The 27,210-nt window shown below is 56.2% G+C and overlaps 9 protein-coding genes and 1 non-coding gene across 10 annotated transcripts; 3 read left to right on the top strand and 7 right to left on the bottom strand.

The window, feature by feature from the left end:
* Positions 1-258: 258 nt before the first annotated feature.
* Positions 259-2,066, bottom strand: SPBR_00421 (uncharacterized protein; the record flags this gene model as incomplete). Its single annotated transcript, XM_040758740.1, has 3 exons — positions 259-296; positions 362-975; positions 1,051-2,066. 3 exons carry the CDS (start codon positions 2,064-2,066, stop codon positions 259-261), a joined length of 1,668 nt encoding a protein of 555 aa, XP_040617955.1.
* A 3,698-nt stretch (positions 2,067-5,764) lies between these two features.
* On the bottom strand, positions 5,765-7,630 carry SPBR_00399 (dextranase; the record flags this gene model as incomplete). Its single annotated transcript, XM_040758718.1, has 1 exon — positions 5,765-7,630. One exon carries the CDS (start codon positions 7,628-7,630, stop codon positions 5,765-5,767), a length of 1,866 nt encoding a protein of 621 aa, XP_040617954.1.
* Positions 7,631-8,595: 965 nt separating this feature from the next.
* On the bottom strand, positions 8,596-10,925 carry SPBR_09026 (alpha-amylase; the record flags this gene model as incomplete). Its single annotated transcript, XM_040767152.1, has 7 exons — positions 8,596-9,075; positions 9,140-9,236; positions 9,327-9,668; positions 9,759-10,176; positions 10,240-10,369; positions 10,466-10,629; positions 10,700-10,925. The coding sequence occupies 7 exons, from the start codon at positions 10,923-10,925 to the stop codon at positions 8,596-8,598; spliced, it is 1,857 nt and encodes a 618-aa protein (XP_040617953.1).
* Positions 10,926-11,562: 637 nt separating this feature from the next.
* SPBR_00247 (uncharacterized protein) lies at positions 11,563-13,956 on the bottom strand (the record flags this gene model as incomplete). Its single annotated transcript, XM_040758566.1, has 3 exons — positions 11,563-11,943; positions 12,048-12,621; positions 12,698-13,956. The coding sequence occupies 3 exons, from the start codon at positions 13,954-13,956 to the stop codon at positions 11,563-11,565; spliced, it is 2,214 nt and encodes a 737-aa protein (XP_040617952.1).
* Positions 13,957-14,719: 763 nt separating this feature from the next.
* On the top strand, positions 14,720-16,372 carry SPBR_00484 (MFS alpha-glucoside transporter; the record flags this gene model as incomplete). The annotated part of the gene is made up of 1 exon (XM_040758803.1): positions 14,720-16,372. One exon carries the CDS (start codon positions 14,720-14,722, stop codon positions 16,370-16,372), a length of 1,653 nt encoding a protein of 550 aa, XP_040617951.1.
* A 370-nt stretch (positions 16,373-16,742) lies between these two features.
* Positions 16,743-17,807, bottom strand: SPBR_00801 (uncharacterized protein; the record flags this gene model as incomplete). Its single annotated transcript, XM_040759120.1, has 1 exon — positions 16,743-17,807. The coding sequence occupies one exon, from the start codon at positions 17,805-17,807 to the stop codon at positions 16,743-16,745; it is 1,065 nt and encodes a 354-aa protein (XP_040617950.1).
* A 786-nt stretch (positions 17,808-18,593) lies between these two features.
* SPBR_09037 (glutaminase) lies at positions 18,594-19,997 on the top strand (the record flags this gene model as incomplete). Its single annotated transcript, XM_040767163.1, has 1 exon — positions 18,594-19,997. One exon carries the CDS (start codon positions 18,594-18,596, stop codon positions 19,995-19,997), a length of 1,404 nt encoding a protein of 467 aa, XP_040617949.1.
* A 68-nt stretch (positions 19,998-20,065) lies between these two features.
* Positions 20,066-21,793, bottom strand: SPBR_00449 (tetratricopeptide repeat domain protein; the record flags this gene model as incomplete). Its single annotated transcript, XM_040758768.1, has 1 exon — positions 20,066-21,793. One exon carries the CDS (start codon positions 21,791-21,793, stop codon positions 20,066-20,068), a length of 1,728 nt encoding a protein of 575 aa, XP_040617948.1.
* Positions 21,794-23,060: 1,267 nt separating this feature from the next.
* Positions 23,061-23,875, bottom strand: SPBR_00942 (uncharacterized protein; the record flags this gene model as incomplete). Its single annotated transcript, XM_040759261.1, has 2 exons — positions 23,061-23,711; positions 23,789-23,875. 2 exons carry the CDS (start codon positions 23,873-23,875, stop codon positions 23,061-23,063), a joined length of 738 nt encoding a protein of 245 aa, XP_040617947.1.
* A 787-nt stretch (positions 23,876-24,662) lies between these two features.
* On the top strand, positions 24,663-24,735 carry SPBR_09530. The gene has a single exon. It is a non-coding gene; the product is annotated as a tRNA-Thr (tRNA).
* Positions 24,736-27,210: the final 2,475 nt, after the last annotated feature.

The raw sequence follows: 27,210 nt of genomic DNA, 5'->3' as shown, positions 1-27,210 counted from the left end.
ATTCCCAACGGATACTCCCAATGGACACTCCCAGCTTGGTTGGGTTGCAGATGGATTCCATGATGTATATATTAATGCAAATGTGGAATTGGTTGCCTGCGTCCCACGCCCATCTTAGTCACCTTTCACAGCGCTTCGTCTGTCTTTCGAGCCTCTATATGCTGGTCTCCGTCCCAAGATAAAATGCAAACAACAATGCTTCCATCCCCATGTAGCAGAACAAGTACTGCTTTGGCCGTGTCGTGTGCACACCCCGTTTCAGAAGTCCCAGAGCGTGCCAAAAGCATGCATGCCGGCTGTCATTGTGTCAGTTTGTAAAACGAGTGAAGAATAAAAGGCCATATAAGAGAAAATGACTCACCCTCACGGCAGCCTTGCATCATCTCATCGTTGCCCTGCATGTTGGACGTGATGAAGATGACCTCGGCACCAAAGCTCGTCCACGTGTCCTTGAGCAGCTGCACGCTGTTTGGGCGCCCGCCGCGCTTCTTGGAGTCCCACAGGATCATCCGCTCGGGCTCAATGTGCTTGTGGATCAGCCCCGTGATGGTCGGCCCAAACGTCTTTTCCTGGTCCGACCCGATCCAGATGAGGAACCAGTTCTTGCTCTGGATGCAGGTCGAGAGGGCCGCGCCGATGCCCGTGCCCGTGCAGATGCGGATGCCGCGCTTGAACATGGCCGACGCGTGGCCGACGCCGGCAAACTTGAGCTCGCGCGTCCAGACCGTCTTGGGCGGGTCGCTGACGAGCCCCTTGGTGAAGTCGCCCTGCACGCCGCAAATCATAAAGTGGTGGCCGGCTGTGCGGCCCTCGCTGATGATGCCAAACGCGTGGTACTCCATCAGGGACGTGCGGCTGATGCGGCCCAGCAGGCCCTGCTGCATGCCGCGCTCGAAGCGCAGGATGGCCACTTTGGGCGACGGCAGCTCGACCTCGACGGGGACCTCGCGGAGGGTGACCCACGGAATGATGACGCTACAGTGGTTAGTGGGAAACAAGAACACATAAATGAACAGAACGTAGGAATCCTGTGCGACAAAACGGACGTACAAGATGGTCATGAAGGCGGCGAACCACATTTCTTGGGCCGTCAGCAGCGAGTGTGCGTCAGCGCGCCACGCGCCCAGCTTGAGGTCGTACGTGTTGCCCAGAATCACAAAGACCCACGTCGCCGCGAGGCCCAGCCAGCCGATGAACCGGTGGTACCGCTCAAACGTGTTGTGGTGGTTGTTGCGCACCCAGGGGAACGCGCTCAGAATGGACACCATGACGCACACGTTGGTGACGACGCCTGTCGCCAGCACGGAGTCGGGCTGCACGGCGCGGTGCAGCACAATGTCGACGACCTTGAACAGCAGCCAGCCCGCGCCCGACAGGGCACAGCCGCTGTGGATGCCGCCGACGTGCTGCAGCACGGACGTGACGGCCAGCTTGACGCGCACGGGCGCCCAGGACCGCAGGCCGTAGATGGAGAGGGTGTACAGGCAGCGCAGGAACAGCTCGTTGCGCATGAGAATGGCACACAGCAGGTTGCCCAGGACGAGCGCGCCCAGGTGGTTGTCGGCGTACGGAAAGTGGCCCGTGGCGGCCAGAACGATGCCGACGAGGTTGAGCAGCGTCACGAAAATAAAGAAGCCGCGGTACGTGTTGAGCCAGAGCCGGAAGCGCAGCCAACGGCCCACATTGGGCTGGGGCTTGGCGGGCTTTGTTTTGGAGTCCGTCTTGGGCGTGGACCCTTTGGCGGGCGGCCGCTTCGACAGCACTTTGCCTCGGCGACCGTGGTCCGGAGCATCCGCGGCCGTCTCCTTCGTCCAGCCGGGCGGCCATGCGAGGGCCAACTCGGGCGTCGAGTGCGGCGAGAAGAGCGTGATGCCGTCGTCCTGGAACGACTTGACGGAGAAGAGCTCCGTCTCGAGGATCGCAGGCGTGGGCGACGACGGCGTGTTGGCGTCGCTCAGGTTCTTCTCGAGATCAACAAACTCGGTATATTGATCGACGGGCGTGATGTCGTCGCGGGAGCCGGAGCTGGAGCTTGTATCATTACGGTGTGCGCGAGGTGCCGCCATGGTCACGGCCCGAAGGCTGAGCACGATGCAACCCTAGAATCTATGATAGGAGAGCGACGAAGAAAAGAAAAACAAGCAACAACGAAACAAATCGACTCTGTATAATGTGTGGGAAAATGGAACACGATGAGATAGCGACGGTGATGGACGAATAACAAGGCAGAAATACAATTAGATCATGATGAATATGATTGGCAAAGACGAACCAAGTATAAACGAGAGATGACAGGGCAGGCTCGTTCCCAGGGCTGGCCCTTTGAACGTGGAGGGTGCTGTGTGCTCTGCCCTTAAGAGACCGACCAGGAAAGGGGAAGGAAAAGAACAAAACGAACAAAACGAACCAGCAATCAGTCAGAATTTCGACGCTCATGCGTTCGTGGCCAGGGCATATCTACTTTTCAAAGTCCACGAGGCTACTGCTACTCTATACTCGAATCGGGTCCAAGGCTTGGCCCATGCTTATTTTACTTCACACATAGGCACTATGGTACCATTCATGCAAAGCACAACCGGGCCCGTACAGTCGACAGATACACGTTGGACGGATGCAGAAGAGGATCCACTCGTCCCTCTGTCGCCCGGTCGTGTCTTTCCGTCAACGAGATCTCCCACCACTGGGATCGACGATGGGATATGCCGACCAGACATCATATGCTGTGCCAAGGCCAGGCAGGTACGGATAAAAAAACCCCGGTCGCCATATTGGATGCTGGCGAACCACAGTCACTTTTGGATATTGGGGATGTTGGGGGCAGCAGGATGGGGGGACCTGGGGAAAGGCTTGAAAAGCTTGCCAAATTGATGTGCCGAGAAGGGAAGCGAAGCAGGATGCAGAGGAACGACTTGTGAAGGCGGGCCCTCGGCCATCGGTCGAACAATGTGGCATGGTAACCGAGTTTCGGCTGTTGCAGACGACACGGCTGACCAGAGGCCAGGCCGAGTTTTGTGTTGTCCCCTTTTCCTCTTACCTCTTTCGTCTTGCCTTTTTTGGGCATCTATCTTTTGGGGTTCAGCCTATAACGGCGCTGTCAATTTATATTGATGCGCGCCATGCTATAACACCACGCTACTATACAGGAACAAGCCGACAGAAAACCTGGGGACTTCCGCTTTGGGGGAGGCGAACGTGGCCCGTCGCTTTTCCTGTCGGCTGTCATCTGACGTAGCCATGCAGTCTGGTGTCATGTCTCGCATGCTCCCCACGCCCGCTGATTGCTGATTCCGCTGTGGCTCCATATCATGTCTGTTCATTGCGAGCCGGCACAGCCATAGTGCCACCTCTCTCGGCGGAACAATGCCCTGACTTTCCCACGACGCCACAGAAGACCCCCTGGCAACACATCGCTGGTGGGAAGAAGCCGATCTGGTCGTGGAGTTGCCTTCCGACCGACCGAAAGATTCTTCTCAACGACGAATTAACACGTCCAAGCCCAAGGAATACAGGCACAATTGATCCGTCGCCCACATGCCTTGTTTCGTCCTCTTGCGTCTTGGATTCCTTTCGGCAGATCGTGGAAAGAATAAACATTACACTTCATTTTGTGCACTCTTAATTATTTCATACCTCCACATTATTCAATGTATTGCAGATACCGATGCATTGGAGACTAGAGCCAAGCTTCGATATACAAACTGTTTACGTTTGTTACGCGATTACTGTTGCATTGACTGTATATCATATCATACGTAGGCGATATTATGACACGGGGTAGCGATAGTTTGGTTTATTAAATTTGAATGAATATGAGATAAACGAAAGTCGGAAATTATTATAAACGATCGAGTATCAGGTAAATGGAAGTCGAAGGAAATGTCAATTGTCTTCTTTCGTCAACATTCGACTACGTTTCAAAGCGCTACCATCCGACGATCTCTCCTACAGAACGGATGTCACGGTCCGGCGCAGAACGAGTTAGGCTGAGGGCAGTGCTGGACGCTGGTCGCTGTACGATGCTCTCCAAGTCAGGGCCGGTATTGCCGGTCAAAACCAGTCGTTGTCGTGGCTAAATGGTGGTGGGCACAATGTCCTCTCATGGAAAATACAATATTCGTAAACGAAAACCATGCCTGTGACAAGATAGCCACGCACATAAAATCAATTGCAGGTGCCTTGCAGGTCGTGAACCATATGAGCCAGCATGTGACGTGTTAAAATCGACAGCAAGAAATAAGCTTCTCCCATTGAATGCAACCTCAGTTCCAGGGAAGATGATCTACCTGGTCCCGCCTCTACCAAACTCTCGTATGGCGTGGTGGCGGAACCTCGGATCGTCGCACCTTGACTGCTGGATTCCGGTGGGTCTGCTATCTTGTTCCCTTCTCGGCCCTTTTCGTATCGAGAGGCATTCCATGAAGATACTTTGATTATTGTTAGCTTTCGTAAAACAGCATACCACCTCCACCAAAAAAACACACAGAGACGATTAATTACACACTAAAGCGAGAAAGCGCTGTTGTGCCCGCCACTTTTGTCTGGCGCAGGCCGCTGTTTTTGGCGGCTGTTGCAGTGGAGGGGTTTGTCCTTTCGAGGTACTATTTACTTATAGTTGTTAGTTTTTACTTTTGAATGGGCTCGATTTTGGTAGCCTATCCCAGCGACCGAAGCGGTTGTGTTACGAAGGCACTATCCCTGGAGGCATGGCGGCTCTGTTAGGTGATCAATCTAGTTTTCTGTGTACGGGATGTCGTTGTTTGTGGCTCAGAAGATCCGAGTCCTTCATTTCTGTTGTTTATCTGAGTTTGTTATAACAGACCAACGCCTCATTCGCTGCTTTTCTGCCAGCGTCGGCCACGACGTCCACGCACGTGTTGACATTGATCCCTGTGGCTTCCAACCGTACGTCCCTAGAGTTGCTCACGACACGTAGTGTCGACTTACGGGCTCTTCCAGAGTAGGGTACGGATCACAGAAGCACTAGGCCTAGGTATCATTATTGTACTCAATTGTATGGTGGTTGGTTCTCCTGGAAAGTGAGGCTTGTCAGGGGCACTTTCCAGCTCCTCTCTCCGAAGAGAGAGGAGGCAAGATTTAGTCTTGTAACAATACCATACCTATCTTCGCCCTCGACCACTATTCTTACTCTCTTAAGCCTCTATTGTGACTACCTATCCAACAACTCCTGGCAACACCCCTGTTAGACGTGTTGAGTAGGTTCGACCGTTACACCTTATCACTGTCTTACGAACAAGCCCCTTTGGCCAAATCACCCAACAAGGATTACGCTTCTTCCCTTAAGGAGTGTGCTCTTTGTAACATAAACGTTACCTCTTTTTAACTAATAAGCAGCCACGAATTTAACGGCTTTAATGGCGGTGTGGTTACGGATAATCGTTGCAAGAAGAATGAAGCATTGCGCGCCCGTGTCAACCAGCTTGAAGGTGGCACCGCGTACAGACTTCGTCAAATAAACGCCGCCGACGAGGATAATACCCAAGTGGCTAGAACCGAACCCTAGAACGAGCAACCAGATTATATCTTGTCAATATGTTTTTAGTTCGCAAAAGACAATCGAATCCGAATATTTTGAGCGTGAATGCGGATGTCTGCAAAATTCCGAGGAAACAGTCAAAGGCAGTGTTTTTTATGTCATGACAAAAGAGAATATATATACTTTTCTTAGCCCGCTCTTCATTTTTCGACGGCTGAGACGGCCGGTTCATCTTACATTATTCAAAAGGCTGAACGTAAGGTCGCCTGCTTAGACGATCTCCCACTCACCCAGGTAGCTGACATCAATGTCAAATTGGCCCAGATTGGTGCTGCCAAAGTTGGACATGTTGACCTTGGTGCCGTTGACGGTCCAGTTGGAGATGATCAAGTCCATGGTGACGCCGCTAGCAGCGGGGATGAGGCTCTCGCCGATGCCAATGCTGTTGGTCTGCAGGCCGTCGGGGAAGGAGACGTTGGTAACCTTGACGTTGGTGTAGCTCTGCAGCGGCGTGATGCGCATAAGCGCGGGACACAGGCCCTCGCAGACAATGTTGGACACGGAAATGGAGATGGATTCGTTCGGGTTGACGGTCATGCCGTCCTCGTAAAACGGGGAGGCGCCGATGATGGCCGACGGCACGACCGTCTCGGACTTGCTGTAGCGTGTGTGGATCACGTTGAGGGTGTCGATGGTGACGCCGCTGATGCTGCGCACGGTCCAGCCCATCTGAATGATGGGGTCGTTGTGGCCCTTCCAGATGGTGGCGCGGGACACGGATGCGCCGGAGTAGTATATTTTGAGAGCGTCGTCGTTGACGTGCCAGAAGACGTCGTGCACGATGCTGTTGGTATAGATCTCGGGGCCGTCGGTCTGGAAGAAAAAGGCACCGACCTGCTTGTAGTTGCTGATGCGGCTGCTGATGTCGCTGTTGCCATTGAAGTCCATTGTATTGAACGGCGGTGCCGCAATCGTTGGTCCTTGGCACGTCCACGTCTGGCCACTCACGAGGTTGTTATGCCACCACATGCGCAGGGACGTCGTGTCGCTCTTGATGGCCACGTAGTCCTCGGCCGCGTTCGCCTGGTACACGTAGTTCTCGCCAGACAACACGCCGTGGCCGGTAGCGTAGAAGTTGGCCGCGGTCGTAACGTACTCGATGGCGCCTTTGACGTACGCGCCCGGCGCAAAGTGCACCCAGTACGTGTTGCTGCCCAGGCGCATGTGGCTGGAGCCGAGCTGGCCCACGTTGCCAGACTGGTCCTGGTTCATGTAATACACGCCCGGGGGAAAGCACAGGATGGGCTTGTTGCCCCAGTCGCCGTTGTTGATGGGACCCGGCGTCATCGTGTGCGTGTTGGCGGCCGTCATGCTGGGCACGTCGCTGGCGGCCAGGAACGGGCTGGCAAAGATGACCAGCGCGTTTGTCGGCTCCACCCCCACGACGCTGCCACCGGACGTCACGTAGTCGGAGCCGTTGGACCGAAAGCTGTACAGATCGTTGGCAAACTCCACGGAGAAGCGGTAGCCGTTGGTTGCTGCTGGCACGCGGATGATGACGCTGCCATCGCCGCCGTCGCGCACCGCGAGGTTGTCTGCCGTCGGCCGGATGGTCACGCTGCCGGCGCCGCCCAGCGTCGAGCCGTCGATGGTGGTGATGCGCACGTCCACATCGTGGCTGTACTCGAACTGCGACCACGCCATGTTGAGCCCAATGGACGGCTCGATGGAGATTCCGTCATCTACGGTGGCGCTCAATGTGTTGCTGTAGGGCGCATCCGTCGGTGCGTAGATGCGGCCGTTGCCATTGCGCGGGATGGCCTCGTAGACAAACGAGTCGTAGAAGGTGTTGGCGCCGGCCTGGCCGACCTCTACTGAGTAGCGGTGCGACTGGCGCACGTTTCCCGGCTTCACCGGCGTCCACGTGTTGATCTCACCGGTCGTGTGCCACCACGTGCAAAAATCCGTGCCGCAGTGCGTCACGTTGCCGTTCCGCTGACCACCGCCTCTGCCACCACCACCATGACCACCACCGTGAGCGTGGCTGTTGCACGGGCTCGAGTGGACGGCCGCCCCTTGGACGCAGCCCGGGACGAGCAGAAGGACGGCGGCTGCCAAAGCGCGAAAAGATGGCATTTTGTGCGGCAGTGGAGAGTTGTATGTGCCAAGGACCGTAAATTTAATTTTGCGGTTTCCAGTGTTGACGATTATCGCGACATCTTGCCAACGTCTACACGATGGATCTCAGGGCCCGTTTATATGAGTTTGGCGAATACGACTACGGTAGCAAGCGTGGATCTGAATGTATGCTGTCTGTTGCCATTTCCCCCGCGTTTCATGTTTCTTTTTTTTTTTGCTCTTCTTTCTCTATTTTTCGTTTGGACTATTTTCGTTTTGCATTTCGTCGGACCTACCTCGGTAACGATTCCGCATAGCCTTCCCCACGGGGAAGCATAGTACACGAAAATGTTTGGTTTTGGATTTGCAGTGCGGAGGTGAGGACGAAAAAAAAGTAAGTGTGTGGTTGCGGTTATTTACCAATTCTGGTTAAGCGTTAATTCCGTTTCCTGAGAGTCCCTTGCTGTTCTACTCGCAGAGCCAGGTCTGCATAAGCCAACCCTCTCCTCCACACCTTCACTTGCCCCCGCGGACCCAACTGAAAGAAATCCCCTGTAGCAATTACGGTTATTTACCTTTTGAAGTTTGGCCCCATTAAGGTTCTCATCGCGTGACGGGATGGCCACCAACCACATTTGCCTCGCTTCTACATGGCCCTTTTTTTGGTTCCCAATCATGCATTGATTAATAATAACGGCTGGGCCTTCCGTGAGGGTGGGAGCAGTGGTGGATCTACTGAGTTGACAAACGTCTGAATTCGCAGAGTTATCTGATTCTTATATTCATTAATATATAAGACGTTTATGTAATAATAAATTGATAAGAATAGTGATTTTCTTCCATGTGGAACACCTGCCATTTTTGGCGGCTTCTCCATATGGAGTTACATACTAGGAGGTAGAATGGGTAAGATGAAAAATATATTAGTGTTAAATTCTATCTGTTTGTGTATAAGTGTCCATCTTACTTCATTTGTTCTCCTCTTATAGGTGTCCCTTGGGAACGCGCGAAGGGACCGCGGACGACTCTTGGAGCAGCACAAACGCCTCAAACGGCTTCAAAAGCACGGTATGGTCTGGTTGGGCGTGGACCTCAAGCGGTGACCCTGCACCTACATTGGTCAGGACAACCTTGGCCCGGCCCGGTAGAGACCACAACTCAGGCGGAATGGCCCAGCGCTGGTCGTAATCCGTAAAGTTAGCGACGACGGTGGCGGTGGCGCCACTCGTGGCGTTGATGCGGCGGTAGCAGACGACAGCCGGGTGGCACATGTCCACCATCTCGAAGCGGCCGTATACAAAGACATCGGGGCGGTGGCGGCGCAGCTGCAGGAGGCGGCGCCAGAAGGCAAAGACGCTGTCGGCGTCTCTGAGCTGGCGCTGGGCGTTGCATTCCCCGTAGTCGTCGTTGACGCGCATCCAGGGCGTGCCGGTGGTGAAACCGGCGTTTGCCTCGTCCGTCCACTCATGGGCGTCAGTAGTTGGCAAGAAGAGAACAATGTTCGGGGGATACTTTCCAGCGACGTACCTGAACAGGAGAGCGGGCGTGGTCGCGCGCCTTGAGGGCAACTTGGTCGAGGAGCTGCTGGACGCCGGCTTTGTCGCCGCCGTGTTTTGAAACGAATCTACGCGTATCAGTGGACGAACATTGAATTGAGCATTGTAGAGAATGAAAATCAAGTCGAAAATGAAACAATGGGCAGCGTTGGACTCACTCTTTGTAAAAACTCTGCGTTTCGACGTCTAGGTACTCCTCGATGGGCCACTCTCTGGGCAGGTTCTGCATACCCAGCTCCTGGCCCTGGTAGATGAACAGCGTGCCTGACTGCAGGCCGATGAAGGTAGCCAGCATCTTGGCGGCTCTACTGCGGTGCGCGGGCCGGTGTGGCGTGAAGCGCGATACCGACCGGCTCTGGTCGTGGTTCTCGAGGAACAACGTGTTCCAGCCGCCCTGCGCCTGCATGCACGTCTGCCACTTTTGCACAATGTCCTTGAGCGTCTGCAGCGTCCATTTCCGCGGCGAGAACTTTCCCCCGACGCCCATGTCCATGTCGACACTAATCAGGGGAGGGAGGATGGGTTAGCCAGCGGGCCCTCTTTTGTTGTGTCTCAGCTTACCATGTAGCAGGGTTCGTAGAGAGACTTACATATCGAACTGGAACACCATGTTCAACTCCCGCCGGTCCTCGGCGACTGACAGAACAACTTCGTCGGTCGTCTTTGCCCACGGCATCTCGCCGATGGCAAATGCATTGTAGCGGTCGAGGATCGCGCGCAGGCCACGCAGGAATTCGTGCAACCGCGGACCGTTGGCGTAGTGGTCGTGGGCGGGCTGGAAGGCGGCGCCGGGCAGGGTGATGGGCGCATCGGGCAGGCCAGGCACCTTGCTGATGAGGTTAATGACGTCCATGCGGAAGCCATCGACGCCGCGGTCTAGCCAAAAGGTCATGATATCGTGGACGGCGGCGACGACGGCGGGGTTTTCCCAGTTGAGGTCGGGCTGCTCCGTGCAGAAGAGGCGCAGGTAGTACTCCTCGGTAGCCTCGTCATACTCCCACGCGCTTCCTAGAAGACGGTGAGTCGTGGTTCGATCAGCCTGTTATTTTACGTAGCAATGCGTTGACTTACCTCCGAAGATGGACGCCCAGTTGTTCGGGGGGTGTCTAGTGCCGTCTGCGGCGAAAAACGGCTTGCGCCAGATGTACCAATCCCGCATGGGGCTGTCACGGCTCGACCGGGACTGTTTAAACCACTCATGCTGTGACACAAAATGTTAGAAATCATACCCAAAGACGACCTTGTCCGTCCTTGTCCGTCCTCGTCCGTTCTCATCCATTCTCATCCGCGCACGCACCTGGTCCGACGTGTGATTCACCACCAGGTCCATGACCAGCTTCATCTGGCGCCGGTGTAGGGCGGCAATCAGACGGTCGACGTCGTCCAACGTGCCGTACGGCTCGTGGATCGTGCGGTAGTCGGCAATGTCGTAGCCCATGTCGACCTGGGGCGATGTATACACTAGGTTGTGGTCAGCATGGCGTCTTCAAGGCATCTCCATAGTAAAGAGAAGGACAGCAGATGCACCTACCTGGACACAGCCAGACAACGTCGACGCCCAGCGTCTGCAGATAGTCCAGCTTGGACTCGATGCCGGCAATGTCGCCGATGCCGTCGCCATTGGAGTCATAAAACGAGGCCGGGTAGATCTGGTAGATGCAGGCCTCTTTCCACCAGTGCCGGGTTGCAGGCACGCTACCCACGGCCGTCTCGGCGGCTTGCACCTGCTGGATATCGGAGACAGCGTTGGTCGGCATGGTGGTCTTGTTCTTACGCCAACGGCTTCTTGAAAAACAATTTCGGAATTCTTTGGAAAAACACCAGACGAAAGACTAGCCAAATCAGCAGTCATTCACGTTTCTTGTCAGAAATGAAAAAAAAGGGTAAAACATCCCCGTATGGCTGGGTTTCAACGCTTTTGAGCTGCTTGGCGGCTTATTACCGAAAAGGGCAAAGCTCCTTGGTCCTTTTTCGGAGCGGTCGCTGTTGGGCGTTCTGTGGGGCGTCGACCGGGGCCCGATCAGAGTCCGCCGCGTCCTGCGGCGGGCACAACTACAGCACGTGAGACGTGAGAAAAGAGGAGTGTTGTGCCGAAAGCAGAGGTCCTTTGCTTCGTCTGCCTCCCGGCTCCTTCATATGGTTCACAACGCCACACCGGAGTGCACGTACGAGTACAAGTCCACAAAGTCAGGCATGAAGCTGACGATGGACCTTGCCTGTACCTGTACGTTATATTACGCCGGCATGCTGCACACGCCTCGGCGATGCTCTCTACTCGCATATCGCGTGGACACAATAGGGGTGGGGGGACAGAAAAGAACCGTTGGCATGCCTGTGCAATTCCAGACAGAAGATTGGATAGAAAGACTGGTACAAAAAGAAGACAATATAATTTTACATTTCGCTCTCATTGGCGTGCCGCGGCAGCAGCGTGAACCCATTGTGAGCCGCCTGCGTATCACTCATGTCCGCCTCCACAAGGCCGGGCACGGTCCCGTTCCCGAGCCCGACGCTGGCGCCGACCCCAACGTCGACGTCAACTGGCAAGAGCAGTGCCGGGAGAAGGCTCTGCGTTCCCAGGATGGAGCCTGCGCGCTGCACGAGAGGCCCAAAGTACTCTGAGGTATGGTCACGGAAGCGCGCGAGAAACAGCATGAAGCTGTTCAGGTAGCCGATGGCGATGGCCCTGTCGGCGGGCAGGGGCAGGCTGTCGCCGGCGTGGTGGGCCGTGAGGGCCTCGCACAGGCAGTTGGCAATATCGGAGACTTTTTGCTCCTGGGACGTGGGTTCGTCAGCGAATGTTCAACGTAGATGTTCAACGTAGATGTTCAACGTAGAATGTACAACGTCGGTCTGGCGAAAAAGAAAAAAAAACATACCATGCCGATGCCGTGGCACCGCAGCGATGTGGGGCTTGCAGATGCTATCAGCTGCTCGACGCTCTTGGCTATGACAAAGACGCTGCCTATCTGCACGGCGGCAATGCTACTACCGCCGCCGCAACTACACGACGCAGGAAGCAGTGGGTTGCCGCCAGCTCTGCTGCTGCTGCTGCCATTGTGCAGCTGGTGAATTAGGACGTTGAGCCACTTCTCGGTGATGAGAATGTCGAGGCGCTGGGTTTCGTCGATCTCAGCCATGGAGAGCACATTCATGACGTCGTTGGGGCGGAACAGCTCGATGCTGGTGCTGCTGGTGCGGGTGGTGGTGGTGGTGGTGCCGCCACAGTGGTGCGGGTGCGGTTTAGAGTTAGAGACGGCCGGCGGACAGGGCTCGCAGTCAGTCAGCGGCTGGCCGCTCCAGGCTTTGACAAAGGCGTCGCTGACCGACGAAAAGAGCTTGACGAGCGTGACGAAGCCGCAGCCGATGCGCGGGTCCTGCGAGCCGAAGATGCCGGGCAGCTCAATGTCGGGGCGCAGCACGGCGCGCCGGCGGTGCTGTAGCGCGTAGGCCCTGCGACGGTGTTAGTATGTCGGTCCGTCTGTTTCAGTCCGTTTGTATGTCACTCCGTGGCAAAAAAGGGACCCACCGTTCCGTGATGAAAAGAAGCCAAAATAGCCGCCGCTTGCGCTGCGCGACCGCCATAGACAGGCCAAAGTACGCGTCCTCCTCGTCGAGCCTCAGCGCCTGGAGGAAGCCAATGGCCTCGCGCAGGTAGTACCACGACAATTGGCTCTGATTGAGGTTGCCGTGGTAGGCGAACAGAAAGAACGACGTCAGCACCGTCCACTCATCGCAGTGCTCGATAAAGTCCTGCTGGCGGCGCGCCTCCTGGCACAGGCCGATAAAGCGGGTGGCCGACGACTTGACACGCCGGGGCGCCTGCGCCTCGGCGAGGACACCGGGGCTGCCGCCACCGCCACCGCCACCCGTGTAGGGGCTTGCGGTGGCGTCGGCATCGCTGCTCGTCATGTTGAGCTGCACGATCACGGCACCAGACAGTGCACACAGACACGCGTACATGCCCAGCGGCAGGGGCGTCTCGCCGCGCTCCGTCTGCCGCAGCAGCGTGTAGAGCTCGTTGTGGTCGATGACAGGGAATACGGGATACAACTGCTCGAAGAAGACGTCGACGTACATGCGGATCTCGGCAAACGGTGCCGGCAGCGCCGACGGCGGCAGTCCCACCACTGTCGTCGCTGTCGTCGTATCCGGCACCGCTGCTGCCACCGGCGGGCCCTCACAGCCGGCGAACCACGCGTCGCAGTCCGCCATCTCGACGCAAAACGCGCGGGACGGAGACGACGTGCGCTCGACAGACGCAAACGATTCGGTGTCGGTGGACCACGGCAGCGACGAGACGGGGCTGTTCCCGCTGGGTAGTGCGTCGCCGGCTGCGTCCGAATCCATGGTCCAGACGGTAAACGAAGGGCTCGTCATGTCGTCCTGTTGAGGGGCCGGAAGGTCATGGTGGGGTTCCATGGGCGGCATGGCGCCCACCATGCCGCCCATGCTGGACGTCGCTTCTGGCACAGGTGCGTCCAAGCTTTGTTGGCTTTGTGTGGTATTGAGGGCAGTGTGGACAGTGTGGACAGTGTGTGCAGCAGCCGGCTCATGCTCGGCGTCCTCGACAGCAGGCGCTGACGGTAATGGCCGGTTCCGTGGACGCCGGCCCCTTTGTTTCGGCATGGCCATGTAGGAGCAGGCAATGTCGTGACGCACGCAGGCCTGGCAAGGACTCCGGCGGTTGCACGCAGACTTCTTGCGGCGACACTGGTCGCAGGCAGGCCCGGGTGGATGCTGCAGCAGCGCTCCACGGCTGTCGTGGCTCAGCTTGAACGTCAGCATTTTTGGGGGGGGAGGGGGTTTTGTTTTTGTTTTTGTTTTGTTTTTTTGGTTTTTGTCAAGGCAAAATGCGCAAAGCTGGTAATTGTCCGGTGGGCGTATGTCGGATGCAAAGGTGACGGATCAGCCACGGCATCATGATTATGCCAAATCCCCGAAAAAAGGGAATCCCCTCTTTCACCCACAAGGATGGGAATAGCGGTCTTCTTTCCCCAGTTGTCAGAGGTCCCGCAAATCGCGGAGGTCTGGTCCTCCACGCATTCACTGCAGTCACTACCCCAATCTAAAATGCTTAGCATTTGCGCGGTAAACCGCATGTGGTAAATAGCCGGGAAAACGCGACATGGCCAGGCCAGCCGCCCAAGACAACAGCGAGTGTCTGGTCTCGTGGCTTGGTGGAATGAGGTAATACGCCGGCAGGCGAATCTAGATTTGTAGAAGCGCGGTTTTGTTGGGCAAAAGGGAAAACATGAGCACTAGGTTACAGCAGGGCGGCTATAAAAACTTTGGTTGAAAAGAGGTGAAAAGAAAAGAAAAGAAAACAAAGAAAGAGAAACCAGAAAGATGTCACACTCCTACTATACGGCTTCGACCGTCGATTCTGGGGTTGCTCTGGATTGCAAGACATAAAGACACGAGGCCGCCGCCGGTCTCAGGATGATTTGATGGTCCTCATCCGATTCGATCACCTTCTCATCGTCCCCATGGTTTATTCTTGATCGACACCCTCTACCCTCCACTCACCACCCACCACCCACCACCCACCATGGACACCAAGAACGAAGCCCACAATGACGTGCACCTGCCGGACGACGCGCACATGGCCGACGTGTCCGCCGAGGCCCAGGCCGCGACTGCCAAGGAGCACTCGATGACGCTGTGGCGCGGCATCAAAACGTACCCGCACGCCATTGGCTGGTCGGTGCTGTTCTCGACCGCCATCATCATGGAAGGCTACGATGTTGTGCTGATGGGCAGCTTCTTTGCGTACCCGGCCTTCAAGGACCGGTACGGTGACCTGCAGCCCGACGGCACGCGCGCTCTGTCGGCCGCGTGGCAAGCAGGCCTGACCAACGGCATGAACTGCGGCCAGATCCTGGGCCTGATGGCCACGGGCATCGTGACCGAGCGCTTCGGCTACCGCAAGACCATGCTGGCCGCGCTGTCGTCCGTCATCGCCTTCATTTTCATCCTGTTTTTCGCGCCCAACAAGCCGGCCCTGATCGCCGGCGAGATCCTCATGGGCATCCCCCTGGGCGTGTTCCAGACCGTCACCGTCACGTACGCCTCCGAGGTGTGCCCCGTCGTGCTGCGCGCGTACCTGACCACCTACGTCAACCTCTGCTGGGTCATTGGCCAGATCGTTGGCTCGTCCGTGCTGCGCGGCCTGCTGTCGCGCACCGACGAGTGGGCCTACCGCATCCCCTTTGCCGTCCAGTGGGTGTGGCCCGCGCCGCTGATTGTGGCCGTCTCCCTCGCCCCCGAGAGCCCCTGGTGGCTTGTGCGCAAGGGCCGTCTCGCCGCGGCCACCGCGTCGCTGCGCCGCCTGGCCTCCGGCCCGGGCGACGACCTCACCGAGACCGTGTCCATGATGGTGCACACCACGGCGCTCGAGGCCCAGCTGTGCGAAGGCACAAGCTACTTGTCGTGCTTCTCCAGGGCCAACCTCCGTCGCACCGAGATTTCGTGCCTGACCTGGGCCGTGCAGAACCTCTGTGGTGCCGGCCTCATGGGCTACAGCACGTACTTTTACGAGAACGCCGGCCTGGCCACCGACAAGTCCTTTGACATGTCGCTCGCGCAGTACGGCATCGGCTTCTTCGGCACGCTCTTCAGTTGGGTGCTCATGTCCCATTTCGGCCGCCGCACCCTGTATGTCGGTGGCCTCGTCACCCTCTGCGTCCTTCTCCTCATTGTCGGCTTCATCAGCCTCGCGCCCGGCGCCAGCACCATCCTCGTCAACGCCGACGGCACTACGCAGAGCGCCAACGTCGCCACCGCCTGGGCCACGGGCTCCATGCTGCTCGTCTACACGTTCATCTACGATTCCACCGTCGGCCCCGTCTGTTACAGTCTCGTTTCGGAAATGCCAGCCACCCGCGTCCGCAACAAGACCATTGTGCTCGCCCGCAACCTCTACAACATCTTTAGCATCGTGAATGGCGTGGTCATCCCTTACATGCTCAACCCAACCGCTTGGCACTGGGCCGGCAAGGCCGGCTTCTTCTGGGGCGGCCTCTGCTTCTGTAGCACCGTATGGGCGTATTTCCGCCTGCCCGAGCCCCGCGGTCGCTCCTTTTCCGAGCTCGACGTGCTCTTTGAGAAGGGAATCTCCGCACGCAAATTTGCTTCCACGGACGTCGACGTCTTTGGTGAGGAGGCGCCCAAGGTCGCCGCGGTCGTGTACCACAAGGAGTAGAGTGGAGGGCATGCCCGTTGTGGCCGTCGTGGCCGTCGTGGCCGTCGTGGCCATCGTGGCCGTCGTACCGGTTATGCCGATGTGGTGCTCGCGCACTACCTAGAGCATATCAGCAACAACTTTCGGTCCCACATTTCCTGATTAGGACAGCCGCCCACTGGGGCGGCAACAACAGCGTGTTCTTTGCGAAAAAGAAAAAGTAAAATAAATATATATATATATATTTAAACTATGAGACGATGCCTAATGCAGCCAGAGTACATGATGACGCAATCGGTCTCTAACAAATGAATTGTAATAGCAAAATATCAAAATGGCGTTTGAACTTCCAGGTCCAAGTCCAGTCATATTTGCTGCAAAACCGCCTGGACTAGGGCAGCCACATAACGGTCGCGTAGTGCTGCAGCTCACTATCACTTATGATAATGTCCTTCTCGTTTGTATGGGGTATCGGCTGACGCAAGAAAAGCTTTGAAAAGTCCAACTTCAACGGCCCGCGAGTCACGTTGAAGTTGTTCGGATCTTGGCGCACTGACATAGATGCTTCGTCGTACGGCATAGGCCCAGCCCAGACAATATTAATTATCTGGAGACAGACACTGTCACGAGTAGCGGCCGCATGGGCTCTGGTCCCCGTGGCGCCGGGCCGTTGCAGCCGGCTTTGTCCCTGCCAGTTTTCGATCAAAATTCTCTTCTTACTACCTCCGTCTCCGCTGCCACCAAGTGGGAAGGCTTTCACTAGGATGACGATTTTGACCTGGTGGTCGGACTGGCGAAACCAGAAGTCCTTTTTGCAGCGCAGACTGGCGAGGCTTTGTGTCCACCCAACCTGCATAACCAACACGGGCCACTCAGTATTACTGCGTCGTGCTGACTTGGGCCGGCCCCCAGAGTCACCCTCACCAGTCGACGTATTTCCCAGAGCAGACCTGAAGGTCGTCGCGTGGGTCCCGACCCAATCATCGCCCAAGCCTGCTTCCCAAAGCATTCCGGTGAAGATGAAGTATAATTGGCCGTGCAGCATCTCGTGATGAATCGTTGGCACCGTCACAATCAGCAAGCGGGCATCGTGGAGGTAAAACAGACGTGCCTTGCTGCCGCGCCGGTCGCGTTCGTCAGCAACAGACCTATACTCGGCAAAAGAAACGGGTTCAACAACAAAGCCATCGCCTGTGGCAGAGTATGCGCGGGACAGGATGTCTGCGGCGGTTGTAAAGGCAGAGTCGGCAACAGGAAGCGCGCTGGCTTTTTCGAGAAACGCGGTATCAGAAACATTGTCTGTGCTCGGCACAAGGGCTGTGGACATGGAGTTCGATCCAGTTGCCGAGCGAGAGCTGGAGCGGCGGGTGGACACGCCGGGAGACGGATGTGGTTGTTTCCGTTTGACTCCTGTGGCTGCGCTCGGAAGCATGCGCGATCGGCGAGAGGTAGACATTGTTGACAAAGTTTATTGAGGCTGGGACGATAGGATAGAAAGATTGTAAAATGTCTATTTGTGGGTGTCAAAATATTTTCAATGCTCGAAAGCACAGTACCATTCTCGATGATTACCTAAGGTTGTCACCATGTCCAAAGACGGAAGGAACGGATGTGAGGAGCAACGCAAGGCTGTGTAACTTTGGACTGACGATCACGTGTGAAAAGCCACTCATCAACCACATGCCTAAACGAATAAGTTGAGCTCGTTTTAGACAGCTGACGAGACCAATGCTATGCTGTGGTTTGTTTATTTTTAAGAAAATAATATGAAATTTATCAATTACTGTCAACATTTCCATATTGCTCTCCTTGTTAGCAGCAACCTATTCTTGAGGCTTATTTTGCGGGCCCCGGTCTTATGGTTGTTGACCACCTTTCCAAATCTTCCAGATGGTGATAAAACATTTGGCTTATATCCTCGTTAGTTTCCTTTTACCTGCTTCGAGATGCCGTTGTCGTTGGCCACAGCTTCGTAGTATGTTGTACGAAGTATTGTACTCTCTACTGCCTTGCCAAGGCCTAGAGACCAATGGCGCTAAGCCCAACCCGACATATATTGCTGGCCAATAAAATTACTCAGCTGCCAGATTCACTGCACCACAGGTTGGCTTGAGAAGACAGCTCTCATCCGTGCCCGTCCGAGAACCATTCAAGCGGCGTTGCTGTTTCTCTTATTTTGCTCCGTTCTACCGTTTTCGTTCGTTTCTTTCTTTCCTCAGCCGCCATACGGACACGATCAGAAATGAAGTCTCCCATCCCCGACTACCTGGCGCGCTTGCTGGAGAATGTCGGCCCGCTCGACTCGGGCGAGCCGGCCAGCTACATCGATGTGCTCGCCACAGCCGACACGTCGCGGTCGGCCGTGGCGCTTGCGACGGTGGACGGCAGCGTGTACTCGGTGGGCGACGACGCCGTCGAGTTCTCCATCCAGTCCATCTCCAAGCCCTTTGTGTACGCACTCGCCATCCAGGACCAGGGCCTGGACGCCGTGCTGGACAAGGTCGGGGTGGAGCCCTCGGGCGATGCGTTCAATCGGCTGTCGCTGGAGGCCGGCACGAACCGGCCCATGAACCCCATGATCAACGCCGGGGCGGTGGCGACGCACGCGCTGGTGGTCGCGGCCGACGCGACCGTCGAGCAGCGCGTGGACCGCATCGTGCAGGCGCTCTCGAAGCTGGCGGGCCGCCCGCTGCACGTCGACGAGGCCGTGTACGAGGCGGAGCTCAAGGACGCCAACCGCAACATGGGCATCGGCTACATGCTGAAGGCGGCCGGCATGATTGGCTGCGACCCGCAGGACGCCGTCCGAGGCTACATCCGCCAGTGCTCCATCAACGTCAACGTGCGCGACCTGGCCATGATGGCGGGCACGCTGGCCAACGCCGGCGTGCATCCGCTGACGGGCGAGCGCATCATGCCGCAGGACAGCGTGCGCCAGGTGCTGTCGGTCATGACCACGTGCGGCATGTACAACTCGTCGGGCGACTGGCTCTCCAACGTCGGCATCCCGGCCAAGAGCGGCGTCTCCGGCGGCATCATTGGCGCGCTCCCCGGCCAGCTGGGCCTGGCCGTCTTCTCGCCGCGCCTGGACGAGCGGGGCAACAGCGTGCGCGGCGTGGCCATGTGCAAGCAGCTGTCGCACGACATGGGCTTCCACATGATGGACATGAGCCAGATCGGCCGGGCCAGCGTGCGCTCATGGACGACGACGGTGGCCGGCGGCGCCAACCAGCCGCACGCCGGCCAGCAGCAGGTGGCCGTGTTTGAGCTGCGCGGCGCCGTGCGTTTTGCGGGCGCCGAGCGGCTGACGCGGGCCATTATGAAGGAGATCGTGCAGTCCCGCGAGGAGAGTGGCGACCAAGGCCTGGGCGAGGAAAGCGCGCATGCACACATCTGTGCCGCCCTCTTTTCCTTCCGCAACACGTACTCTCTCAACGACGTGGCCCGGCGGCTCATCCACGAAAACATCCGCCGGCTGGCTAGCACGACCAACGTCATCATTGTCGACCCGGCCGGGGTGCTTCAAATGGCCTCGCACATGGACGTGGGCTCCCACCATGTCCATGTGGTGAAGACAGAGGCCGAGGCATACCACCGCATAGGCGGCATCGGATGCCGTGTTGTAGCACAGAAAACCATTTTATAGTTCATAGTTGGTGCATTTCAGCTACAGTTTGGAGTATAATGATCAGACTTAGATTCGTTAGCTATGTATCAGCAGCAGTGTTTCGCTGCCCCCGCGTGCTCGCCCTCGGGAAATGCCGTCAGCCGGCAATAGCATGACGCGTGCAGCGGAATGTCGGCCAGTGCCAGGGCCGTGTCCCGTTGGATGCGCAACATGGCGAGCTGCTCCGTCTTGCCGTTCTTTTCCAGGCACTCGCAGAGGCCGTGCAGGGCCCAGACGTTGTTGATGCGGGCCTTGCGGCGCGGCAGGTTGCCGAACCCCAGGTCGTCTCGGTAGACCTGCTCGGCCTCGTCGGTGCGGCCCTGCTCGAGCAGCAGCGCGCCGAGGGCGTGCCGCGCCGGTTGCATCCAGGACGGCGGGTCGCTGTACGGGAGCCGGTCCTCGGCCGCGACCGCGGCTCGCAGGTGCTGAAACGCATCGTCGACACGGCCCTTGCGGTAGGCGAGCTCGCCAGCCAACATGGCCTGTGCCACGAGCAATACGTCCTTTTCCAGTACGGGGAGGGCGTTGAGCCGCGTGGGCGGGACCCGCAGCCGGGCCGCCTCAAATTTCGTCTGGGCCTCCTCTGCCTCGGCGATGCGACCGGTGACGGCATAGGCAATGCCCCGTGCGTAGTAGACCATGGCCGCCGTCGACGTAAACAGGTCCTCGTCAGCCGGCAGCGGCCACTGCAAGACCGCCTCCCAGCGGCCAAACCGGATCAGCGCGTGCGCCATAGCGCCCGCAATGCTCTCGACCCAGTCGGCCATGGGCGGGCTCTTGATGCTCAGCAGCGCCGGGGTGATGAGCGTCTGGATGGTCGTGGCTGCGTCGATGGCGGCCTGGGACTGGCCCGAGATGATGGCGCCGTAGCACTTGACATAGACGTTGTGGATGCGGTACAGGTGGTACAGGACGGGCGGCGGCGACGACGATGACGTGGCCGACTGCTGCGCAAAGTAAAAGTCGTCCGCCACCATGGCCCGGTGGTTCGAGTCGACGACGTTTTGGTAGTCGCCGACGGCGGCGTCAATGTGCGTCGGCATGTGCAGCATGTGCGAGCCCTGCGGCATCAGCGTGCGCAGCGTATTGGCCGCCGGCAGCGCAATTTCAGGAAACGGCGACATCTCCATCAGGTGAATGTACAAATGGCAAAACATGGGATGCGCCGGTGCTTTGGCCAGTGCCGGTTCCAGCACGGCCCGCGCTTCCGTCGTGTGGTACAACGGCTCGCCCGTGCTCAGATCCCACAAGCGGCGCGGGCTGACGCACATGAGCGCCTCCGTCAAGAGTCCGGCCACCTCGAGGTCGTCTGGGAACGCCTTGTACACGCTGCGCATGGCCACGACATATCGTTCGTCAAGCTGCCCCAGCGTGTCCGGCGTGAACGAGGCCGGGGCTGCCGGGTCGTCTGGGAACCGCTGCCGAAGCGCCTCGACCACGGCCTTCTCACGGGGCGTGCTGGGGGCCCCTTGCTCTTGGAGCGCGACGGCATGCGCCAGTGCCTCGATGGCCTCTGCAAATGCGCGCTGCAGATCGGATCGGTCGAACCGCACCCACGCCTTGTTGTAGTTGGGCCCGCGCGCATATGCAATGCCCCAGTAGGCCATGACGCAGCGCGGGTCGTGGTCGGTGGCCTTGCGGAAGCAGCGCACAGCCTCTTCGTGGTTGAACGCAAAGGCCCAGCGCAGGCCGCGGTTGAACCAGAGCTGTGCATCGGCCGAGGTGGTGCTCACGGGCAATGCGTAGTCGCCCAGGTCGTAATAGTTGTCTGCCATTGTCGTCGTAGACGCTTGAACTGACCAGCCCAGTTCCGTGTTTTGGAGAGGTGCAGAATACGACGTCCGGAACTGCTCCTCATAGACTGAATTCGGGGTTTAAGATGGTGACGCTGGAGGGATGAATTGCGTGACCATGTGACCTCTATCGTCGTGCCCCCAAAACGCCTACTCGCTTTTTAAGTGTACCCAGACAGGGGACTAGCGGCAGGAACCGCCACCAAATCGGCGTGACGTTGCGGGGATCCTCATAATCGTAAACAGCTTCATTCTCAAAGTGTATATATAGGACATTCGTTCGTCCCACTGCGCCTGGTTGGTAGGCGGACAACGTGGTTGTACTGCCGTCAGTGATTGTACCTCAAGATCCGCGGAGCCATCGTCAATTAAACACAATGTTGAAAAGGGAAGCCAAATAGAATTCTGATGTACAAATCAACTCTCACTTTTTGCAAACGATGCAAAATCTAAATGATACATGAATATTCGTTGCAATTCATATGCTCGCTATTCACTCACAGCCCTCCACCTGGCTGGTTTTATTCTTATATCAAAACACCTATTCTTTGCTATCTTTCAGTCACAGTCTCTACCTTTGTTGTGGCCTGCCCAGTTGTTTGCCCACGGTCAGGTGTTCTTCCACGCGTTTGGTCCATATGGCCGTAACCAGGTATATCGCTTTGCGATATCGTCTTAAAATCTCTTAACGACTTGCCATATATACCCTGTCTGCTCTGGTACCGGCCCGTTCATGTACATTGCCGGCAAATGCTGCAATATGGCAAGTGGCGGACGAGACCACTTTCTTACCAGGCCGTCGTCGTACACTGCGGAGTGGATCAAAGCAGTATTCACCTTTCATCTTTATCCGCTCCGACTGCCTTTCATGTCTCTTGAAATGTTCAAGGAGCATCTCTCCGTGGATGCGTTGTTCCGATGAACCTTGAGCAGAGGGAACGTCAGAACTTACAACTCCGGCTCTCTGGCCATAACGCTAATACTTTGTAAACAATCCTTTGATCGTCTCAGCTACTATCTCTTATTTTCGATTTCTTGAACTAATTACTTATATCTGTCGTTTTCGTTCATATATCAAATTTCACCCAGATATGTGGCCGTTGGCCACAGCGAAGCACAGACGAGGCCTCTGCCCCCCATCGACGCGGACCGCTTTGATAATCCAGAGACGCGAAGACTTCCGCAGTTGGCACATGTCGCCGCAACAGCAAATAGTTTTCCACGTGTTGGAGTGGCCGTGCATCGTCCGTCACTTCCGGAGCCCCATCTGGGCCACTACATGTGGTCGCTTCTCCTCCCATTCATCCCACACAATGGAGTACACGGCCGTATGCCGCCCGGGCGCTTCGTCTTCTGGCTTGGTCCCGTTCCGTGCCGCCAGGGCGGCCGTCGGCAGCGCAACGCCTGGCCCCGCCTGACAATCGCGGTTCGGCGCAAACGTCCGCTGCCACCGCAGAATGCCCTCGAGGGTAAAGCCCATGCGCTCCGCCACACGCCGCGACGGCTTGTTGTTCGCGTTGGCATGCCACACCACACGGCGCAGCCCGAGACCGCGCTGGGACGGCGGGTCCAGCAAATACTGCAAAATCAGCCCCACGGTGTTGGACGCGACGTGCGACCGATGAAAGGGCGGGAACAGGATGCCGCCCATTTCGGCCGTGCCTTCGGCCTTCTTGACGTCTATGAGCGAGAACGCGCCGGCCAGGTTGTCGTGGTTGGCGCCGGCGGGGCGTGTCTTGTCGATGATGGCCCACAAGCAGTCGGCCGGCGAGGAGGCAATGGGGTTGTAGACCTCTGTCAACAGCTCGTCGACGGAATGGAGGACCGGGAAGGCGACATACGTGAATGTTTCGGGGTATTTCTGGACGAGTTCCAGGAAACGGGCGCCGTATTTGGCGGGCTGAGGGCTTTGTCAGAGACCGGGCCATGCATGGTATGCTGCGACAGAGCCGAGGGGGAATGGCAGAAACGACTCACGTCAAAGATGTCGACCTTGAGGCAATCGTTCTCCAAGGACTGCTCCTCGTATTGGAACGTAGACTCTGCGATTGCAACAGTCGCCATGGTGGGGTCTGCTTTGTTGCAGTTCGTGATGCTTTTGTCGTGGATTTGCGAGTATGTGACGCTCCAGTGGTTTGTCAGTGTCGCGAATTGTTCTTTTAAGGACAGAGTCTCCGGCCGTTCTTGTCGTGACGACAGTAGCTCCGTGCGGCGGGGTGCAGCCTGCTGATCCCGTGAGATTTTTGTCTCGAGGCTCGGCAAAAATTGCCTACCAACTGCTTTGAGAAGGTGGCAGCGGAGATCCAGAAATGCTTAGCGTCCGATTCATCTCACGCAATGCCGACTCCAGGCGGTGCTTTAAACGGCAGAAAGACGGCGATTTGACGACGAAGCATATGTGAAGTGGAATCCAATGTTCTTCTTCTTTGTCGATGGAACTGGGTGAAAAAGAAGTGCTACACGGAAACACACCGGCTGTGACGTAGATGGGCGTACTTGAGGGTTTGCAGGTGAGGCATATGCAGGTCAAGTGCCAGGGTGGACTGTGGCAGCCAAAATTGACAAAAGAGCCGGCACACATATTCAAGTAATGAAATCCGTAATCATATGGCGATGTAGACTGTAACCATTTAGATGCCGTGGCAAAAGGGTAGTTGTAGATTGCGCAAAGAAAGGACAGGAACCGGTGGAAGACATGCACGAATAATTCCAAAGACAGCTCGTATCTGCTTTTATGAAGTTGAGTTCGCGAACCCTGTTGTGCTTCGTCAAACTGTTTCCCATCTTGTTTTCCAAGTGGAAGTCGTCTCCACATATAAACTCTTCAAGGGTCAGCAGCTACTCTAGAGTGGCCCGGGTAGCACAGTGGTAGCTGCGCCTGCCTAGTAAGCAGGAGGTCCGCGGTTCGATCCCGCGTCTGGGCAAGGCTTGTATTTTTGTTGTTCCGTCTGTTCATTGTGACGTATAAAGAAGCACGTGGTTTTTTTATTTTATACTAGTGATGAAGGTTTGCAAACGGTGAGCTACGAATAAAGAAGGCCAGAATAAACAAACAATGGACCAAAAGGCAAAGCAGACCCTTGAGCAACAGAGGTGGAGGTAGAAGGAACAGAGAAATGAGGACCAAAGATGAATAGACTAAATACAGCGTACTTGTTGGAATAGCAAAGGAATATCTTCACGAGTGTGTCAACTCCAAAGACCTCGTTAACGAAAACATCTCTGAGCCCCTTGACGACATATTATATCACGCAAGACGGTCAGGGAATGCCTACGTCCTAGCTTGCTCGTCCTCACACGTCTGTTGCTCCTTAGCAAAGCACCAAAGCTTATCGTTTGTGCTGTTCGAACGAGTCTCCTTAATCTCTTTACCGATCTCCATATTATTTTATCATTTGCAAAAATCCTTTGGCAACGCCATCATACATCATCCATGCACGTGTCTTCTCTTGGCTCGCAGGAAATGTACTGTATGAGGCATATGGACGGCCACATCGGGTGGTCTCCGTGTCCTCCTCCGGCCGTCTTATGTTCTTTTTGCAACGGCGGCAGAAAGGACATTTGTAAACGTGTTGCCGAGCTGCCGGGACTACGAGTAGCGACGGCACCGACTGGACACACATCAAACAACAGTACGAAAGTACCTCACTGAGAGAGGGACTTTCATGCACGGCACAACTTTCTTGGACTGTGTTGGATCAACGCACGAAAAGAGCGGAGCCAAGAAAAAAGGGACCCTAAAGCAGGGACCCCCGGTCGTTTCGTACTTTTGTCGCCTGTCTTCGTTCGCCAGGCGTCACTACTGCGTTGTTGTTTTGGAGTGCGGCCTTATTTCCAAGAAGGGGTCTGCGGGTCATGGAGAGGGGACCCTCGCAAGGGACCCACCGATGACATATGCCAAGACTTTCTTTCGGCCTTGAGCCACCACCACCACACACAACCTCCAAGGACGAGACGAGGGAGGGTGCGGGTGGAGATGGTGAAAGATGGGAAGGGTAAGTTTGCTAATAGGATACAGCAAACGACAGAGGAAGTACGCCATGCATATTGACTTGCATTTCATGTGTGAGGGGAACGTCGTCGAGGTGGACATATGAGGAGATGAGACAGAACAACATCGATGCCGGAGCTGCTCATCCTGTTTATTTCCATTTTGCACGCACCAAATAATAAATTGCATGAAACAGGAAACAGGAAACAGGAACAAGAATCTGAGATTGTCCAGCTGTTAAGGGCTGTTAACAACTCTCACAAGGTGGAAATAAAATAGTCAGTCGGTCGATGCAGGAAAATGTATCAGGCCCTTTCCCTCTCACTTCGTTATTTGTCCATACGAGCTACATTGAAATCTCGTTCTAGTCCAAGCCATGTTGCACACTCGAAAGAAAACCGATGAGGTCCTTGTCGAGATACAAGCAATGTACATATAGAGGAAAACATTTCACTGGCCAAATAGAGGGACCATTCGCAAGCGATAGGGTTGCCATTTTTGGTCTCCCGATCGCGCAAGGCACAACCTGTCGATTTCCAGCACCACGTCAGAAGCAGACTTGTATATATCTATTGTAGTGGGCAACCATAGAGGAACTATATAGGCCCAATGCCCAGGTGCATGATGCCACGAGAACTGTAATAGCCGGGTTAGGGGACACCGCAGGTTGACAACGATGGCCACGTCGTTAACGTTTACGAGACGGAGGCAACGAGGGAACGAGCAGAAGCAGATCGGTACACCTGCAGGATACAATTTGTGAGTTTTTCCTCAACCCCGGCCACCTACTCGAACAATAAGTACCGAGAGTACCTCTTGTTCAACATGCCATATGGATCTACATCTCCGCGCGCCCTGATTTCCTCGTCGTGGAGGTTTTTCTGGGGTAGTATGGAGCGGTTGACTTTCATCCATCCCTATTTTGACGGCATTCATTGGTCCAACGTATACGTCTCTGCTCTGGCCCTGTTCTTATATTTTCTATAATTGTCGCCCGGTCTCATAATCCTGTGCCCGAGTACCTGGCGTTTCTCCAGAAAGCAAAATCGTCTGTTAAGTAGACAGATGTAGCCGAACTCCGTACAATGTCCTCCGCAAGAGACGCATTCTACTTCCCCAACAAATGTTGATTTTACAGGCAGACAAACGATTCGGGCGATGCCGGCCCCACAATTTGGACACTGACACGGGCAAACAGCGGATAGATAGAGCATGTGCGCACGTATTACACCGCAACCGGCGGCCAAATACAGTGACAGGCCTCCTGCTGCCGTGTCAGGATGCAACGACGCTGCGCCGCTTAGATAAAAAGATAAGAGGAATACAAGGAATGCGGAGTTTTCATAGGTGGAGGAGGCCGGCGTATGAAAAGGGAAGAGGCTGCTCAAAGGGTTGAAAGTGAGCCGGC

This window comes from Sporothrix brasiliensis, assembly GCF_000820605.1.
Source record: "Sporothrix brasiliensis 5110 chromosome Unknown Cont19, whole genome shotgun sequence".
Classification (NCBI taxonomy): domain Eukaryota; kingdom Fungi; phylum Ascomycota; class Sordariomycetes; order Ophiostomatales; family Ophiostomataceae; genus Sporothrix; species Sporothrix brasiliensis.
This window is presented reverse-complemented; position numbering and strand designations above follow the sequence as displayed.